This window comes from Trypanosoma grayi (assembly GCF_000691245.1).
Source record: "Trypanosoma grayi strain ANR4 Tgr_55_V1, whole genome shotgun sequence".
In the NCBI taxonomy this organism is placed as follows: domain Eukaryota; phylum Euglenozoa; class Kinetoplastea; order Trypanosomatida; family Trypanosomatidae; genus Trypanosoma; species Trypanosoma grayi.
Genome location: NW_008825674.1, coordinates 1 through 18,920, shown reverse-complemented (window position 1 = coordinate 18,920; position 18,920 = coordinate 1). Strand labels below are relative to the sequence as shown.

At 51.7% G+C, this 18,920-nt stretch overlaps 5 protein-coding genes across 5 annotated transcripts; all 5 read left to right on the top strand.

Annotated features, from left to right (window-relative positions):
* Positions 1–247: 247 nt before the first annotated feature.
* DQ04_00551040 (putative dynein heavy chain) lies at positions 248–14,059 on the top strand (the record flags this gene model as incomplete). The annotated part of the gene is made up of 1 exon (XM_009309231.1): positions 248–14,059. The coding sequence occupies one exon, from the start codon at positions 248–250 to the stop codon at positions 14,057–14,059; it is 13,812 nt and encodes a 4,603-aa protein (XP_009307506.1).
* Positions 14,060–14,475: 416 nt separating this feature from the next.
* On the top strand, positions 14,476–15,384 carry DQ04_00551030 (hypothetical protein; the record flags this gene model as incomplete). Its single annotated transcript, XM_009309230.1, has 1 exon — positions 14,476–15,384. One exon carries the CDS (start codon positions 14,476–14,478, stop codon positions 15,382–15,384), a length of 909 nt encoding a protein of 302 aa, XP_009307505.1.
* A 269-nt stretch (positions 15,385–15,653) lies between these two features.
* DQ04_00551020 (hypothetical protein) lies at positions 15,654–16,229 on the top strand (the record flags this gene model as incomplete). The annotated part of the gene is made up of 1 exon (XM_009309229.1): positions 15,654–16,229. The coding sequence occupies one exon, from the start codon at positions 15,654–15,656 to the stop codon at positions 16,227–16,229; it is 576 nt and encodes a 191-aa protein (XP_009307504.1).
* Positions 16,230–16,445: 216 nt separating this feature from the next.
* Positions 16,446–17,519, top strand: DQ04_00551010 (hypothetical protein; the record flags this gene model as incomplete). Its single annotated transcript, XM_009309228.1, has 1 exon — positions 16,446–17,519. The coding sequence occupies one exon, from the start codon at positions 16,446–16,448 to the stop codon at positions 17,517–17,519; it is 1,074 nt and encodes a 357-aa protein (XP_009307503.1).
* Positions 17,520–18,284: 765 nt separating this feature from the next.
* DQ04_00551000 (hypothetical protein) lies at positions 18,285–18,578 on the top strand (the record flags this gene model as incomplete). Its single annotated transcript, XM_009309227.1, has 1 exon — positions 18,285–18,578. The coding sequence occupies one exon, from the start codon at positions 18,285–18,287 to the stop codon at positions 18,576–18,578; it is 294 nt and encodes a 97-aa protein (XP_009307502.1).
* Positions 18,579–18,920: the final 342 nt, after the last annotated feature.

Sequence of the window (18,920 nt, the reverse complement as noted above, 5' to 3'; positions counted from 1 at the left end):
GTGAACTTCTTGCGTACAATGTATCGTGGCTACCTGTTTCTTTTTCTTTGTCCTTGTTCTGTTTTTTTTTTGTCTTGACCTTTCTCTTTTATCGTGCGTTCATTCCTTATTACTCACCGATTCGCAATGCGTTGTGTCAGCGGCCTGATATAACTTTCGTAATCCTGTTTTTTCCCCACTTACATTTTCTACCTCGACCACACATACATAAATAAAAATTACTTAATTCCTCTTCTACAGTAATCGTATGATGAACGGAAGAAGAGATTCGCTGCCGAACGGCGGCGAGACGGACCCGCGCCTTGAGTGGTTCGCGTCCCGCATCAAAAGTTGCCTCTTCGGCGTCGGAGATGACTCCATTGAGGAGCTCTTTGGTGATGGGGCGGCAACCGCTATGATTCTGGCGGCCTTCGAGAGTGAGAAAGAACGGTTCATCTCCATCTCCACCCGAGAGGGTGCCACAGCAGAGAGCGCTGTGGGGAACAGGACGTCCGCGGAGTCATCGCGTAAGAAGCCACCGAAGCTGATAGCCTTGACACGGGCCATTCAAAACACGAACATCACTGGCTCTTCCAACTATCCACCGGATCGGACGAGATGCATCTTTTTCGTCCGCGTTGACAATGTACAGTTAACCCAGGAGCTCGTGCAGGACTGGAAGACAAACCCCCGGTGTCCGATTCACAGGGCGTTTGAGATTTCGAGCATGATGGTGCCATCTTTGGCCTCATTCCACACGCTGCTGAAGTACGCCTATAGACCTGTAGTGGAGGACGTGGAGGCGGCGGCGGGTCGGAACAGGTCGGTTGCCATCAAGAAGGTCGCCAATAGACACCTCTACACAGAGATCTTGAATTGGGTGCACCGCCTCGACATGCAGATGACTGGCTTCCGAAATCAAGTTTGTGCAGAGCGACGCTTGCCGATGCCGCAGGCACTTGTGTCAATGGGCTACTCTGACTCGGGGATGAAGTCCGCCATCGCCAACGAGGACGTCATCCGGCAGATCGACATCACGGTGTCGCAGTGGCAAGCAGAGATCAGTTATGCCATGTCGCTGGACCCACAGAAGGAAGGACCACTTGGGGAGATTGAGTACTGGCGCGAGAAGTACAGCACCATCAGTGCTCTTTATGAACAGATTAACTCCCCACAAGCGAAATTCATTCTGAAGGTGGCGAAGGAAGCGGAGTGCAATTCGTTCCACCTCATCTCTACGACAATTCAGCAATTTTTCCGCCAGTACGCTGAGGCGAAAGACAACGTAAAGTTCCTTGGTACACTGGACCGCCACTTTCGCACCTTCCACGGCGTAACGCCAGGCACAGGCTCCCTTCAACCTATCATTGACACACTCGCTTCGATGATGACCGGAATACGCATGGTATGGATTATCTCACGCTATTACTGCACGGAGGAACGCATGGTAGGTTTGTTAGAGAAGATTGGGAAACTTATTGCGCAAAAGGTTTCGCAACATATTGACTTTCGTAGAATTTTGAGCTTACCCTTTGCAGAGGCGAAGGCCAAAGTCGTTGAGGGGCAACAATGCTTGCTAAAGTGGAAATCGACCTACATTAATGTGCAGGAGGAGATCAACAGCAGCGAGCGTGAACAGCCTTGGAACTTTAGCCATAAGCGGTTATTTGAAACAACTGACTACATGTCAGACCGCTGTACCGATCTTCTTGAGGTGATTGAGACAGTGGAGTATTACACCATGGTGTTGGGCGCGCAATTGAAAACGGTGCTTACTGATACAAGTGGGATTGAGCGCATCTTGAAGGATGTGGAAAAGGTCAAACGGCCCTTTGAAACGCTCACGTTTGACCCGTTCGAGAGGAAGGCGACACACAACTGGCAGGTGGTCTTTTCCAATTTTGTAAACACCGTCGCTAATTTGGACCATGAGGTTTCCGCCTTTATTAACAAGATTTTTGACGACGATCTCCGTAGTGCAGAGTCGGCGTTTGAGCTCTTGCTCTCCTTCAAATGCATCGCAGCACGTCCCCAGCGGGCAGGGGAGGCGTTCGATACCGCCTCGTTACTCTCTGAGAAGGCAGATCGCATTTTGGCGCAGTACTTCAGTGAGGTGGAACGTGTTCGAGACATCTTCCTCGAGCACAAGGACAATCCCCCACTGACGAAGAATCAGCCACTTGTTGCCGGTTCTATTCACTGGAGCACATCGTTGTTTCAGCGTCTCAAGAAACCTATTATTCGCTTCCAGCAGGAAGGGATGCTGACCACGACAATGGGTCGACAAGTGCGAGCGAAGTACGTGGAGATGGCACGACAAATGAAGGAGTACGCTACCTCCCGCTTTGTTCAGTGGAGCGATGGGGTGCGGCAAAGTACCACGGCATCACTCAAGATGAATATTCTCCGAAAGGGTGCTGAAGACACGTATGTGACGAACTTTGATATGACTCTCTTTGATGTGATACGGGAGGCGAAATACCTGGACCGTCTCGGCTTTGAGGTGCCGCAAGAAGCCCTTAACGTAACGCTGCAGGATGAATCGTATCACGCAAACGTGGATGCGCTCAAGGCAATGCTGCTTAGCTTCAATTTTGAGTTACAGAGCGCACTAGAAGGCCCTGAGCGCGTTATTTTAGCTAAAAACATCCGTGAGCTGAAGCTTGCACTGGAGCCTGGAATTCACGACATCAACTGGACGAGCTTGGGTATCCCCGACTTTGTGATGAACTGTGAACGGGCCATCACGAAGTTCCGCAACTTGAGCCGTGAGGTGCGCAAACGGGCGGACCACATTCAGACACAGGTCGTCAACAAGATTGGATCAACTAAACTTATGCCAGATTATGAGAACTTGCTGCAGGCGGGTGGCGAGTTGCCGGAGCTTCAGGTCCTCGTCGACACTATTGAGCGGCGCCGCTCAGATCTCGTGGATGCGTGTGTGCGTGCCTACCGCACCGCGAAGCCGTTGTTAACGAAGGTGGAGAGTCAACTCGTTGGAACTCACACAGGAAAGTGTCTCTCACTTGAGAGCTACTACCACCACTGGGAGCATCGCATCTGGAAAGCACTTACGAGGATGGTACTCAATTCGCTTGCAGCCTTTGCAAAAATGCTTGGATACCGAGGATCTTCTTCGTCTGGAAAGCGTCCACCTCTGTTCAAAGTGATGATATTCCTGACAACAGAGCCTGCGTACTCACCACAGCAGCAGGAAATCACAAGTGCTTTCCACAAGGTGCAATCGGGTATCATTGAGTCAACACAGCGCTTCCGACGCTGGATGCGGGGAACTTGTATTGAGTTCACGCAAGGAGAGCTGGTGCCAAGGCCGCCTGAGGGTGAACAAGAAACACTCTTCACTTATTATCAGGACATCAACAACCTTTCTCAGGTCTACAGACTTCAAGCGATCATCAACCGTACGATTCAGACCCACCTTTCTGCCCTTGCAACTAATATCAAAGTACTTCAGCGGTTCCGCTTCATCTATCTGGCAGACAAGAAGCTCTCAGTGGAGCAGCAGGCCAAAAGTCAATTCCATTGGATTGATTACGACACAAAGTTTCAATTATACTTTGATATGATTTCAGACTTTGACTCTGAGGGACACATAAAAGACTTTGGGTTCATGCGGTGTGACGAAAGTGCCTTTTATGCCGAGCTCGTGGAGCACGTGTACCAGTGGATTGCAATGGAAGGTCAACAGATGAACGACACCGTTCGAACACGTATGCAGAAGCGCTTTACGAGCATTATTCATGTTAACCATGACTTGCAGAAACCCTGTGAGAAGATAGACGACCTGAAGTTTGTGCTGGAGGTGATGCATGACGCACGTACCTCATCATTGGATGTGGAGCAGGACATCAGTGATATCAAGTACATTTACGAATCCATCATGCACTTTGGTGTCAAGGTGGACCCTGATGAGCTTAAACAGGCGATGGGCCTCCGCGATCTATGGGAGTGCACACTGGCGCGACTGCACGAGACTGAAAAGATGCTGGAACCAAAGAAGCTTCGATTTAGGGAGCACACACGTGCTGAGGTGACTAGCTTCCTTCAGAAAGGTTGTGATGTGCTTCAGGAGTTTCACGAGAAGGGACCTGGTCGCTCCGGCATCGACCTCCACGAAGGTGTTCTTCTTAAAAAGGAGTGGCGTGAACACTTGGTGAAGCTCCAAGCGAGACGTGACCAACTCACCAAGGCAGAGAAGTTATTTGGGTTGCCTTTAACTGGTCATACACACTTACAGCAGCTCAACGAGGAGCTCACCAAGGTGGAGACAGTATACGAATTGTATGAGGAATGGGTTGCCATTCTGAAGCGCTGGAACCGCAGCAGCTGGAAGGACCTTCTCCTGGAGGATCTACAGAACACGACGGAGGAGAGGGTGAAGCGTGCACGCGTCCTTGGCAAGACCCACGGTGATGTAGAGCCCTTCCGTGATGTGCAGTTGGTCATTTTGAATTTCCACTCTTCTTTGCCGCTACTGGCAAAACTCAAGAGCCCTGCGTTAAAGCAGCGTCATTGGATGGAGCTGATGCGTGTGACGGGCAAACAGTTCTCTATTGAGCAAATCAACTTGGACGACTTTATTTCGATGGAACTGTACCGTTTCACAGATGAGATTGATGGTATTGTTATGGCAGCAGCCAGGGAGCAGGCAGTGGAAAAGGATATTACGGCAGTGAAGGATTTCTGGGCGAAGGCAGAGTTTCTGCCCGTTCCATACGAACCGCGGAAGGGTGACGTGCGCTGCAGCGTTCTCAGTGACACGAGTGAAATCCAAGAGGCAGTTGATGACAACATTCTCAAGATGCAGTCAATCGCTAATGTGAAATGGGCGCAGCCATTCATGGAAGATGTAAAACTTTGGGAGAAGAAACTGGCAATGATCAATGATGTAATTGCTGTTTGGGTCGTGGTGCAGATGAAGTGGCAGTACTTGGAGTCTATTTTTAAAGGCAGTGACGACATTGCCAACCAGCTTCCGAAGGAAACTGCAAAGTTCAATGACTTGGACAAGAAGTTTCTTCGCATCATGAACGAAACAGCTGCAACACCGAACGTGGACATAAGTTGCAACGTCACTGGCCGGCTCGATGAGTTCCGCTACTTGGAGGAAAGACTTGAGGAATGTCAGAAGGATCTTTCCAACTACCTCGAGACAAAGCGGCGCATGTTCCCGAGATTTTACTTCATTTCTGATGATGAACTACTCTCTATTCTCGCTGCAAGCGGTGCCAAGTCGGTGCAGGATCATATGTTGAAGATGTTCGACAATTGTGCTAGACTTCTGTTCAAGAGCGAGGAGGATGAAACAATCTGCGGTGTTGAATCACAGGAAGGGGAAAGGGTGGACTTTGATCGTCCAGTGCCGACCGAAGGTTTGCCAGTGGAGGAGTGGCTGCTGAGCGTGCTGGAGGAGTCACATTCCACGCTACATGACTTTCTTAAGGCGGGCGTATACTACTACCCACGCATGAACCGCCTTGAATGGGTGAAGAAGTACCACGGTATGGTAACCCTAACTGGGGCGAAGGTTTGGTGGACTTTCGAAGTGGAAGACGCCTTTAACGCCTGCAAGAAGGGAAAGAAGAGTGCGGTAAAAGAGCTATCAGGGAAGTTAACGCGTCAACTGATTGACCTCGTTGGAGAGATGGATAAGGATATTGAAAAACAGTATGCAAAGAAGATTAATACTCTTATCATCGTGGATGTGCATGGCCGTGATATTGTCGATCGGTTTGTCCGGGACTCAGTAACAAATGCCCGTGAGTTTGACTGGGAGTCGCAGTTGCGTTTCTACTGGGAGCGTGAAGGTGACACTTGTGTGATTCGCCAGTGTACTGGCTGCTTCAACTACGGATACGAGTACATGGGGCTGAACGGTCGCCTCGTGATTACACCACTAACCGACCGCTGCTTCATGACATTGACACAGGCGCTTTCCTTCTTCCTTGGTGGCGCCCCCGGCGGTCCGGCAGGGACTGGTAAGACGGAGTCGGTGAAGGACCTTGCCAAGGCGCTAGCGATTCAGTGCGTCGTATTCAACTGCGGTGAAGGTCTTGACTATAAAGCGATGGGCACTATCTTCTCTGGGCTCTCGCAGTCCGGCTCGTGGGGTTGCTTTGATGAGTTCAACCGTATCGAACTGCCGGTGCTGTCAGTGGTGTCGGAGCAGCTGCGCAGTATCCAGAGCGCATTAAAGGCTGGTGACAAGGAGTTTCTCTTTGGTGACAGTACCATTCGTCTAGTGCCCACGGTCGGTGTCTTCATCACGATGAACCCCGGGTACGCTGGTCGTGTTGAGTTGCCCGACAACCTCAAGGCGCTGTTCCGCCCTGTGGTGATGGTGGTGCCGGACATGGAGCTTATTGCGGAGAACATGCTCTTTTCGGAGGGCTTTACAACGGCGCGTGAGCTGGCGAAGAAAATGGTGACGCTCTACCAGCTCGCCAAGGGGCAACTCTCGAAGCAGCACCACTATGATTGGGGGTTGCGTGCGTTGAAGGCAGTTCTTGTGATGGCAGGTCAACTGAAGCGTGGGTCACCAGAACTGACGGAGGAGTCAGTCCTGATGCGTGCACTGCGTGACATGAACACACCAAAGTTTATCGCAGAGGATGAGCCACTGTTCAAGGGCCTCATCGGCGATCTCTTCCCGGGCCTTGACCCAACACGTGCCCCGCAGGAGAACCTCTCACGGGCTGCTAGCAAGGTGTTCAAGGAAAAGGGCTTCTACATTGATGCAAAGCAGGTTGACAAGGTGGTCCAGTTGTACGAGACAATGCAGACACGGCACACCTCCATGGTTGTTGGCCCCACCGGCGGCGGCAAGTCAACTGTTATTGACTGCCTCTGCAAGGCACAGACGAACCTCGGTTTGCCAACGAAGCTGTATGTCATCAACCCCAAGGCTCAGCCCACCACCGTTCTGTACGGCGTCATGGACCCTCTCACCCGTAGTTGGACCGACGGTATATTTTCCAACATCTTCCGTTCCATCAACCGCCCACTTGAGAATGGAGAGCGCGAACGCCGGTATGTGGTGTTTGACGGTGATGTGGATGCGAAATGGGTAGAAGATATGAACTCCGTTATGGATGACAACAAGCTGCTTACCCTCCCCAATGGCGAGCGTATTCGTCTACGCCCGACAAGTTCTCTGCTCTTCGAAGTTGGAGATCTACAGTACGCCTCTCCTGCAACAGTTTCACGTGTTGGTATGGTATTCCTTGACCCGGTGAATCTTGGTTGGCAGCCTTTCATATACTCATGGAAGCTGAGGCGCCCCAAGGATGAGCTGGAAACTCTGAACGAACTCATCGAGAAGTATGTGGGGCCACTCCTCGGCTTCATGCTCGACGGCATCGATGGTGAAATGCTGACAAACCCACCGAAGCTTGTGATACCGACCAGTGATCTGAATATGGTGAGGCAACTGACCACCATGCTGAACACCGTCTCTCCGCAGCGAGCGGCACTAGAGCCCAAGGCGCTGCAATGCGTCTTTCTCTTCTGCTGCGTATGGAGCTTCGGTGCTCTAATCAGCACTGCGGAGGATCGCGTGCGATTTGACAAGTATCTCAAGAAGATCAGTGGATGGAACCTACAGGATGTGGGTGACAACTTCCTCACGCGTTTTGTTGGAAGTGGGTCCCTACCAGAGCGCAAGACTATGTACGACTACTTTTTCGACCTTGAGGACAATAGGTGGAAACCGTGGCACATTCTCGTTCACCCGTTTGAGCGTCCGCCAGGGACGAAGTTTGGCTCGCTGCTGGTGTCGACGGTCGACACGGAACGGAACATGTGGCTCCTCAACAAGATAGTGCTAAACCGCACACCTGTGATGCTTGTAGGTGAAAGTGGCACCGCCAAGACGGTAACTATACAGGCGTATCTGCGACAGTTGAAGCAGAAGTCCCTTGAGGCGAACGCCAGCACTGATGATGAAGTGCATCTGGAGGAGATGCTGCTGGAGATGAACTTCAGTTCTCGCACCACCAGCCTCGACGCTCAGCGCGCCATGGAGGATAACATCGAAAAACGCACCAACACAGTCCTTGGACCCCCAGCAAAGAAGCGGCTTGTTGTGTTTGTTGATGATATCAACATGCCGAGGGTGGACTTGTACGGAACCCAGCAGCCAATCGCTTTCTTAAAACTCCTCGTTGAGCACCACTCGTGGTATGACCGGAAGGATTTGCTCTTCAAGGACGTGCGGGACACTCAGTTTGTTGCTGCAATGGCACCACCTGGTGGTGGCCGCAACACACTTGACCCACGTTTCGTGTCACTTTTCACCGTGTTCAACATTTTGTTCCCATCGGATGAGTCGATTAACACCATCTACGGGCAGATTCTCCGAGATGCTTATAAGTCAATGACAAAGGAGGTGAGTGATCTGCCGGACCAACTGACAGCCATGACGCTCAGTCTGTACCAGCAGGTCTTTGCCGCACTGCCAGCAACACCCGCAAAGTTTCACTACATCTTCAACTTGCGTGACCTCTCGCGTGTGTACGAGGGATTGTGCCGAGCCACACTGGAGAAGTTCCCGGAGACCAATCAGATTGTTCGGCTGTGGCGAAACGAGATTACCCGTGTATTTGTTGACCGCATGGCAGATGCGGAGGACAAGAACTTCGTTGCACGTCTCGCCCAGGAAGAGATTGAGAGGCACTTCCCCAGCGCGGTGGAGTACGCATTAGCAGAACCGTTTATGTTTGGTGATTTTGGTGACTTTGAGCCGGATAGCGATGTGGAGCGGCTGCACATCTACGAGGACTTTGGGGCTGAGTTCGACAAGGCCCGTGCCCTTGTCGAGGCGGTTCTTGATGAAATCAACACACCGACGAAGAAGATGGATTTGGTGATGTTTGACATGGCACTGGACCATTTGCTGCGCATCATACGCGTTATTTCACTTCCGCGTGGCAACTGCCTTTTGGTTGGCGTCGGCGGTAGTGGCAAGCAGTCGCTCACAAAGTTGGCGTCAGCCACGTGCCAGATGGAGGTGTTTGAGATTGTTCTCTCACGCAATTACAATGAGGATGCCTTCCGTGAAGATCTGAAGCGCCTATACGCCCGTGTTGGCGTACAGAAAAAGAAGGTTGTCTTCCTCTTCATGGACAGCCATGTGAAGGAGGAGGGTTTCCTGGAGCTTATCAACAACATGTTGGCCTCCGGCATGGTGCCCGCGCTCTTCACGGAGGAAGAAAAGGAGCCGTTGTACAACAGCGTCACAGAGGAAGTGGAGGCGGCTGGCCTCCTGCCCTCAAAGGACAACAAGTGGACCGCCTTTGTCTCGCGTTGCCGTGACAACTTGCATGTTGTGCTCTCCATGAGTCCATCAGGCGATGTTCTGCGCACCCGGTGCCGCAGCTTCCCTAGCCTCATCAACAATACGACAATCGACTGGTTCCAGAAGTGGCCTGCCCAGGCACTCGAGGCCGTGGGCAAGCGGATGCTCAAGGACGAGGACCTGCCGGAGGAGATGAAGCGAATTATCGCTAGCCACGCGGTGTACGTTCACATGACAGCAGATGAACTTTCCACGCACTATCTCGTGGAACTAAAACGCCACAATTATGTCACGCCCAAGAACTTCCTTGGATTCCTGGCGAACTACTCGCGGCTCCTTATCACGCGCCGCGAGGACATTGATGACTTGGTCAACAAGTTCGCAATTGGTCTGGAGAAGCTCGACCGCGCCCAGGAGGATGTGAAGGTGCTGCAAGAGGAGCTTGCTGAGAAGGAGGTGACGTTGCGTGAGAAGCAAGAGATCAACGAGCGCATGACGAATGAAATCAAGGAGCAGAAGACACGGAATGAGAAACGCAAGGCGGAAGCGTTGGTGATGGAAGAGGCTCTCAATGTGCAGAGCGCAGAGATAGAGAAGGAGAGCGCTGAGGCGCAGGAGGTGCTCGACCTCGCGATGCCAGCCCTCGAGGAGGCGATGGAGGCAGTCAGTCACATTAACCCGAAGAGCATTACAGAGTTAAAATCCTTCGCGAAGCCGCCAGCGAGTGTGGTGGCAGTGGTGCGTATGGTGTGTGTCGTCAAGGGTGTCGCTGCCACATGGGAATCAGGAAAGATTATGATGGGACAGAATGATTTCATTCGGTCACTAATTGACATTGACTCCCTTGCACCGACACTGAACCAGGGTAAGATCAATGAGATCAACAAGATCCTCAAAGAGTTTCCCGTCAATTCAAACGACTTGAAGAAAGTAAGTCTGGCTGCGTCCGGGCTGATGATATGGGTGGAGGCGATGAAGGCGTACTGGAATACCGCAAAGGAGGTGCTGCCCAAGCAAGCACGTGTGCGTGAGCTACAGGAGGCAAAGGCCAATGCCGAGAGGCAGCTGGGGGCGTGCCAGGACGAGATTGAACAACTCACAGTGAGTCTGCAGCGGCTTGAAGAACAGCTTGAGGCGGGCATGAATGAGGCACGTCAACTTCAGCAGGAGAAGGCACTGATGGAGCGGCGCCTCAACGCTGCACGTCGTCTGCTCGACGGTTTCGGCTCTGAGAGGGTGCGTTGGGCACACCAGAAGCGAACTTTGGCAGATGTGCGAAACCGCCTCGTTGGCGATTGCCTGGCGGGAGCCGCCTTTCTGTCGTACTTGGGTGCTTTCACCTTCCAGTACCGGCAGGAGGCACTGGAGAAGATGTGGCTGAAGGACATACGTGAACGAGACATTCCCCTCACGGAAGACTTTGCAATTCAACGTCTCCTCACTGACGAAGTTTCCATCTCGCAGTGGGCCAGTGACGGTCTACCATCGGATGATCTCTCGGTACAGAACGGTATTCTCACCACGATAAGCACACAGAGTCTTGGTAAGGGCCGGAAGGCCGGACGCGTTCGCTTCCCACTTTGTATCGACCCGCAGATGCAGGCTGTAAACTGGATCAAGCGTCAACACAAGTCCAACCCGCGGTTTGAGTGCGCCTCATTCAGCGACTCCGACTTCTTGAAGCGGCTGGAATTCGCCATTCAGTACGGTAACCCCTTCTTGTTCGAAGGCGTGGACGAGTTTATTGACCCCATTGTTGACTCGGTGCTGGATCCACAGTTCCGCGAGGACTCGGGTCAGCGTGTCATACGCATTGGCGACAAGGATGTCGTGTGGGACCCCAACTTCAAGCTGTACCTCTGTACGAAGCTGCCTAACCCAGAGTACCCGGCAGAGGTCTTCGGTAAGACAATGGTGATTAACTACGGCGTCACGGAGGATGGTCTCGAGAGTCAGCTGCTTAACTATGTTGTGGCGAGCGAGCGCAGCGATCTCCAACGTCAGAGTGAAGAACTTGTTCAGACCATGGCAGAAAGCCGCGCACAACTGAAGGAGCTTGAGGACACTCTGATTCGTGAATTGACATTGGCAACTGGAAATATCCTTGACAATGATGAACTGATTGCAACTCTGGAGAACACAAAGAGCAGTGCTACAGAGGTACAACAAAAACTCGAGCAGGCCAAGGAGACGGCACGTGTTACGGAGATTTCGCGTCAGGAGTACCGACCGGCAGCTAGGCGTGGCGCCGTCTTGTACTTTGTCATCTCGGAACTTTCAGCAATCAACTCCATGTACGAGTATTCCCTTTCTGCATTCCTGCACGATGTGTTCGGCTACTCCATCACGAAGAGTGATGCTTCCTTTGAGATTAAGGATCGCCTCAAGAATATCATTCGTGCTCTCACATATAACCTTTACTGCTACGTGTGCATGGGTATCTTTGAGAAGGACAAGCTAATGCTTTCCTTCCAGATAGCCATCCGCCTCCTCTCGCAGGAGGACCGCATGGTTCACAGTGAGTTGGAGTTCTTCCTTCGTGGTTGTGTGCTGGCATCGAAGGATTACCCATCGAACCCTGTCGACTGGTTAACAGAGCGTCAGTGGAATGATGTTTGTCGGCTTTCTACCTCATGTGAGGTCTTTTCGAATCTTTGCAGCGATGTGGCGAATAATACTGAAGAATGGCGCAGGTGGGCTGCATTGGATCGTCCCGAAGACCGAAACAACGTTATTCCGTGCAGGTACAGTGATCACATTAGTGAGTTCCAGCTGCTTTGCCTTCTCCGCTGCTTCAGAGGCGATCGTATTTACACTGCTGCCACCAACTTCATCAGTAACTGTGATCTCCTTGGTGAACAGTACGTTATTCCACCGATTCTGCGTTACAAGGATGTGTTGGACAAGAGCTCTGCTACTGCACCCATTGTGTGCATCGTTTCCCCTGGTGCCAACCCAACGGATGAGATCATCAAGTTGGCGACGAAGGAGGTGGGTATTCAAAAACTACGGCCCATTTCACTGGGGCAGGGACAGGGTGAAGAGGCTATGAAGCTTGTCGAGGTAGGCGTAGTACGTGGCCACTGGGTTCTACTGCAGAATTGTCACTTACTGACAAAGTGGATGAAGGAGCTTGAGAAGGTTATTGAGAAGATGGATCAGACGCCGCCACAGGAAGAGTTCCGTCTTTGGCTCACCACGGAGCCGAGTCGAGACTTCCCTATGGGCATCCTGCAGCGGTCCTTGAAGGTGGTTAACGAGCCACCCAACGGACTCAAGATGAACATGAAGAATACGCTCTCCAAGGTTACGGAGGATCAACTTGATGCGTGCCAGCATAGTGCCTTCCGCCCGCTAGTCTTTACCCTTGCCTTCTTTCACGCGGTTGTACAGGAACGGCGCAAGTACGGCAAGATTGGCTGGAATGTTGTGTACGATTTCAACGAGACAGACTTCTCTGTGTCCATGCGCCTACTTGACACGTACCTGACAAAGACCTATCAAAACAATGACCCAATTCCGTGGGACACGTTGCGTTACCTTGTCGGTGAAGCCATGTACGGAGGTCGTGTGACAGACAGCATGGACCGCCGTATTGTCAAGACATACCTGGAGGAGTACTTTGGGGACTTCCTTTTTGATACCTTCCAGTCATTCCATTTCTACTTCAACGATGAGGTTGACTACTGTCTTCCTCCTGACAGCACGGACTCGAACAAGCGGGTTACGTTACAACAGATGGTGGCGCTGGTGGAGTCTTTCCCGAAAGATAATACTCCGGAGGTTTTTGGACTGCATCCCAACGCAGAGACGGGGTACCTTCGCAATGCAGCAGAAGGAATGTGGGCTAGTTTGATTGAACTGATGCCTCGTTCTGGTAATGCAGCGGCACTTGGCAGGGAGTCGAGAGAGGATGTTCTCTTGAAACTCACACAGGAGATCTTGACTCAGATTCCAGAGCCACTGGACCGAAAGCAGATCATGCGAAAGGAGAGGGACCGCGCGCAAGAGAAGGGGCACAGTAATCTGCAGCCCACCCAAGTTGTGCTTCTACAAGAAATTGAGCGTTGGAATAGACTGGTTGGAGTCATGGTTTCATCCCTTAGGGAGCTGCAAAAGGCTCTTTCTGGTGTTATTGGTATGAGCAATGATCTTGACGAACTTGCGTCAGCTCTGCACAATGGTCAGCTACCAAGTTCGTGGAAGAGGTGGGCGCCCGCGACGCGGAAGAACCTGGGACGCTGGTTAGCCCATTTCCATCGGCGCTGTAAGCAGTACACGGACTGGGCCGTGAATGGCGAGCCCAAGTGCATGTGGCTCTCTGGCCTCATGGTGCCGGAGTCATACATTTCTGCCCTTGTGCAGGTAACCTGCAGGCGCTACAAGTGGCCGTTAGATCGCTCAACCGTCGTGACAACTGTGACGCCATTTGTTTCCTCATATGATGTGCGGGAGCGGCCAAAGGACGGTGCGTATGTTTCTGGACTTTACATTGAGGGTGCCCGCTGGAATACAACCAAGCACTGTCTCGCACCTCAGATGAAGAAGGTGCTGATCTCGGAGATGCCTGTCATGCAGATCATCCCGATGGAGTCGTCTAAGCTTAAGTCGGTGGCAATGCTGAAGACGCCGGTGTATGTCACTTCTGACCGCCGCAATGCGGCTGGTGTTGGCCTTGTCTTTGAGGCCGATTTAGCGACTGACGCTCACCCATCCTTGTGGACACTGGAGTCTGTCGCGCTTATCCTGGACTCAGATGACTAGTCCAACTATAGAGACGCTCGTTGCTGTGTTTGCTTGTTGCTTTTGTTTCTTTCGTGAGAGTGTCAAGACACCATTTTGTGTTGACTTGCTAGCAACTCACAGGGGGCAGCGTGGGACACTCAACGACGATGTAGGCTCCACACATGTATATGCAAGCCGTTTATTTTAAAAAGAACCCCCACTCAACAAAACAAACAAACAAACAAAAAATCAAACCAAACAACAACGACACCAATGAATGACGAACTGCAATGTATTTCCTTCGAGTTTTGGGCATGTGCACAATCGTGAGGGTTCGGTGCGTACGAACACCTGATGCTGTGACCCAAGCGGCTGCTCACTATTGAATGAGAGTACGCTTCCTATTGTTTTCCCTCATTGCATTTTTTCAGTAGGTATTGACAGAAATAGACGTGATGGGACATCACCACGAGAATCATCCGGTGTACAACCACCGTGAGGCGCTGCTGATTCAGCGGCGTATAGTGAGCTTCCTCCTGGTGTTCTCCGTCATGGCCGTTGCTTTCGTTATCTTAATCGCATCTGTGCAGACAAGAGAAGCGAGTTGCCAGACGCGAGCCGAGGTCGCTATTTACAGCATGGCTGCACGACCAACTGAGGACAATGACACCCTCATTTCCTCGATCATTGTCGCACTTAAAGAAAGGGGCGTTCAGTTGGAGTTGGCGGATGAGGATGATGAAGTGTATGCGACGCGGCAGATCGACGTGCTCGACACAGCCGAGAGGACGCTGTGGGCCTCCGGCTTCCGCCTCTTGCGCTGGACGGGGGCGAACAATGTGTTGTGGCAGTTGCGATTCCTCGACCAAAGCCTGTGCCAGACAGGCCGGGGGATCTCCATGGAGGCCCTGCCCAATGTTGACTACGAGAAGGTGACGCACAAGGTGAGGTCGGTTGGCGGTAATAACGGCAACCGGGCGTTTCTGTACGAGGTTAACGTGATGACAAAGGACAAGAAGAGAATCACGACATTCCCACAACTGCAGTCCCTGTTCCCCGGGTTCAACGCTCAGGTGGCGTCCCCGCGCATGGTGGTGACGAGGTCGTTCCGCCGCCTCCGTAACTTTGCCGCCGACTTGTACCACGGCGAGACTATGATGGACATCGAGCTGCGAGTGGAGATGTGGGGGCGACCGGACGGGAACGCTCTTTTCTGGCGTGTTCAGCTGTTGTCAAGGAATATTTTAGCCGAGATTAATCTGAAGGAGATTTATAATGTACTAGCGGAGGTTCTACAGAGCAGGAATATCATGTGTGATAGGGAAGGCTGCGGGAATGCATACGATGACGCATTCCTCCAGTAGAAGCGAAGGACCAATTAAAAAGGCCTTTGCCGCTTCTTATTGTGTTCACCTCGCTTTCTGTGTAGGTCATGAGAGGAATGATTAACTTGTTTCGAAGAAACTGAAGAGGGAACAAGGGGAACGAAAAATAAATCACTTTTGCGTATCGCCGCGCTGCCTACAGTGGCTCATCAATTTCCTCCTTTATCAAGAATTCATCTCTGGTGCGGCACCTTCTTTACACTACTCTTTTTTTTTATTTTTGTTTTGAAGGCTTCTAGAGAGGAGCCATGTGGCGCAATGTGGAGACGGCCGGTGTGCACTTGGCAGACTGCACACTACTAGGTTACCGCGGCGATCTGGCGCTGGAGCAGAAACGGGCGGAGGCGGAGGCACAGAAGCGTCACAATGCACCCAAAGAAGGAGGCCCCACCAAAACAAATGGCACAACTGCAAAGCAACTGGCTTCACCATTTATTCGTGTTGATGAAGAATTGATCGCATCGAGTATTTCTCTTTCTGCAATGCTACGCGCTGAAGCAGAGCGCAAGGCACATTTGACGAACAAAATACGGCATGAAGAGGAGAGAGAAGCATTACTCAAGCTGCATGATGGAATGCGGAGCACCATCATTGACAGCTGGGCGCTGGAATTAGAGAGGCTGAAGGTGACAGAGCAGAAGGCTTTCAGGAATGCTCAATGCAGAGAACGAAGCCGACGGGTGTCGCAGTGGCGCGAGGCCGCTGGTCAACAGCACCTGGCGGATGAGGCACGACTATGGGCAGACATGGAGCAGGTGATGATGCGGGAACGAGAGGAGGGCAGAGCCGCGCATCGTCAGCGAAACACGACAGCGCGGAACTAGGCCAGGTGAGGGTTGTATTTCTCATGTAAACAAAAAAAAAACTAACGGCACTGTCCATGGTAAAATCGACTTTTTACTAGTTTATTCTTCTTACTTTTACCCATATATATATATGTATGAATAAATAATTGTAATAGATACAAGAAGTGAGTTCTTAGAGGTGTACTCTCTTCCCTTCACTTTGTTTTGCTGGAATATATTGCGTGAAGAGTTAACATGTCATGTTGCCCTGTGGGCGTCCTGTTGAGGCACAAGGAGAAGGCGCTTGAGAAGTACCTAGCCACACCTCTCCGACCTATGAATTTGCGTGAAATGTTATGCAGCGGCAGACAGCATATACGTATTGGGGTGGAGCAGTTGGCCGCACGCACAGCTCGCAGCTACATGGCCTTTTCAAGTGAAGTTTTAAGGCGGAGCCTCGACCGTGAAATTGGTGAGCGGTTGTTACCCTTGGAGTCCATATGCAAGAGGGAGTTCGAATGTTGTCTGGAACTTAGTGAATTTGCCGAAGTGTATCTTAAACAGATGGAGAGTGGTGGGATTTGTGTGGTGGATACACCACAACCAAACGAGGTCAGCGATGATAGACATGTGGACCGCATCATGAAGGGAGAGGTGGGTTGCTGTGGCTCCCCAGCGACTCATTTTATCGATGTGTTGGAGAATCTTCGTCCTCATGAGAACTTGCTGGACATCGTCGTCAACGAGGGGTGCATCCGTTCACCAGATCTAAACCACTGGCTCTCGTGTTTTTGTCGTAGGCGTGTTTCGTGGCGTGTAATTCATGAGCACCTCCTTCATCTTGTCGGACCGAATCGTTACTCTCCAGTCATCCGGGAGGACCACAGTGTGGGCGGAATCTTGCAGCAGACAGGCACTGTCGTTATGGAACTGTATACACGTCTTGCTCAAGAAGCCCACGGTGGATCACTGACGATCAAGGTGGAGGAGCAGCCTGCGTTGCTCACACAAACTCCGGGTGGCTGGATGGTAACCTCAAGCAATGCCGTTGATCCTGTGGTGCCGTTGAGTATAGTGCCGTCCGCACCGTCGTCGGGATTGGTTTACTCAGTTGAGGGGCATCTGGAGTACATCTTTAGGGAACTGATGAAGAATGCATGTGTGGCGATGCTGCCACGCACGAGGGAGGTTGAGCTGCACGTGCGCTTCGCCTCGAACGACACCCACGTTATGGTTGATGTGACAGATACTGCGGGGGGAATCTCTCTAGAGACACTGGGGAAGCTCTGGCTCTTCGGCTGGTCGACGAACACCNTATGGTTGATGTGACAGATACTGCGGGGGGAATCTCTCTAGAGACACTGGGGAAGCTCTGGCTCTTCGGCTGGTCGACGAACACCCCTATTGGCGATTCTATGTGCGGTTTCGGTGTTGGTTTGCCTGCCTCGAAGGTCTACATGGACCTCTGGGGAGGCAGGATTAAGATGTACAGTGCTCCTGGGACTGGGACCACCGTTCGCGTGACCTTTCCCAAAGCCCCTACAGAGATTTGTTTGCCGAGATGAACGGACGTCGCGTATGCCACGTGCATGTGGATGCGCACCAGGTTTGCCGAGTTCTGGTGGTGAATGAGTTAATATAAACTGTGAAGTTTTTCGTTTGTTGTGGTGTTTCCCCTGTAGGAGCAAGGGGATGAGAGGGTGGAGAGAGAGAGGTAAGTCTCTCTGCCTGTGTGTGTGTGTGTGTGCGAGGGAAGCAGGGTTTTTTGTCCAGTTTGCCTTCTCGCTCTTGTGTTGGATTCTCGGTATATGCGTGGGGTTCAGTGTGGGTGTGAAATTTTGTTTTTTCTGCTTGACTGCGACTGAGAAGCTGAGACTGAGGCGGTGCGAATAGTACCACCACCACCAGCATCAGCAGCATCAGCATCAGCATCAGCAGCAGCAGCAGCAGCAACGTCAAACAAAACGAATTACCAAGTGGTGCGTATTGGTGCGGATGAAATAGAAATAAGAAGAAAAGGTCTGCTCTCATCCTCTCTCTCTATAAATATGAATATATTATTCTCTCTTGGCTTCCCGACTAAGCTAGTGAGACATGGAAAAGGAGCAGAAAAGCATATGCTGGCGACCGAAAAATGCGCTCATTGAATGCATAGTTGGAACCAAGTGTTTCGAGGAGAAGGGCAATGTAGAGGACTGCGTTGCGACAAATGAGTGCTTCCTGGAGCGGCGCAACTGGACGCTGTGCAAGGTGAATGCTGTCAACCCTCGATATCGCCTTCGCGGCAACCCGTACGACGTGGCAACGGAGGACCAGAAGAAGATTGAGGCGCGTGACGAGCGCATCAAACGGAGGGAGTTGGAAGAGGAGGGTGTCTTTGCCAAATAGCACACACGCTTCTCCTGCGCCTCAGCCAAACGAGGTGGTGGAGGAAGGACAATGCGTGAGTGTGTGAAGGAGAACGATTTTTTCTTTTTACAAATTGTTTGGAAAAATTCTGACACCTAGGCGTTGAGTATATCTGTATATAGACGAAGAGGAAAAGTGGACTACGTCTACCCTTCTTTTCTCCTTCCCCCCTCTCTTCCTCTCTTCCTGAGTCGCATGTGTGAAAGCTGTATAATGCGAAGAGTGAAAAGGGGGCTCCTGCTGCACAGAAAAGAGTAGTAACAATAGAAGTTCTTGAATGGGCGAGCGACAAACCCGGCGCGTGCTGTCTGTCGCATCTCC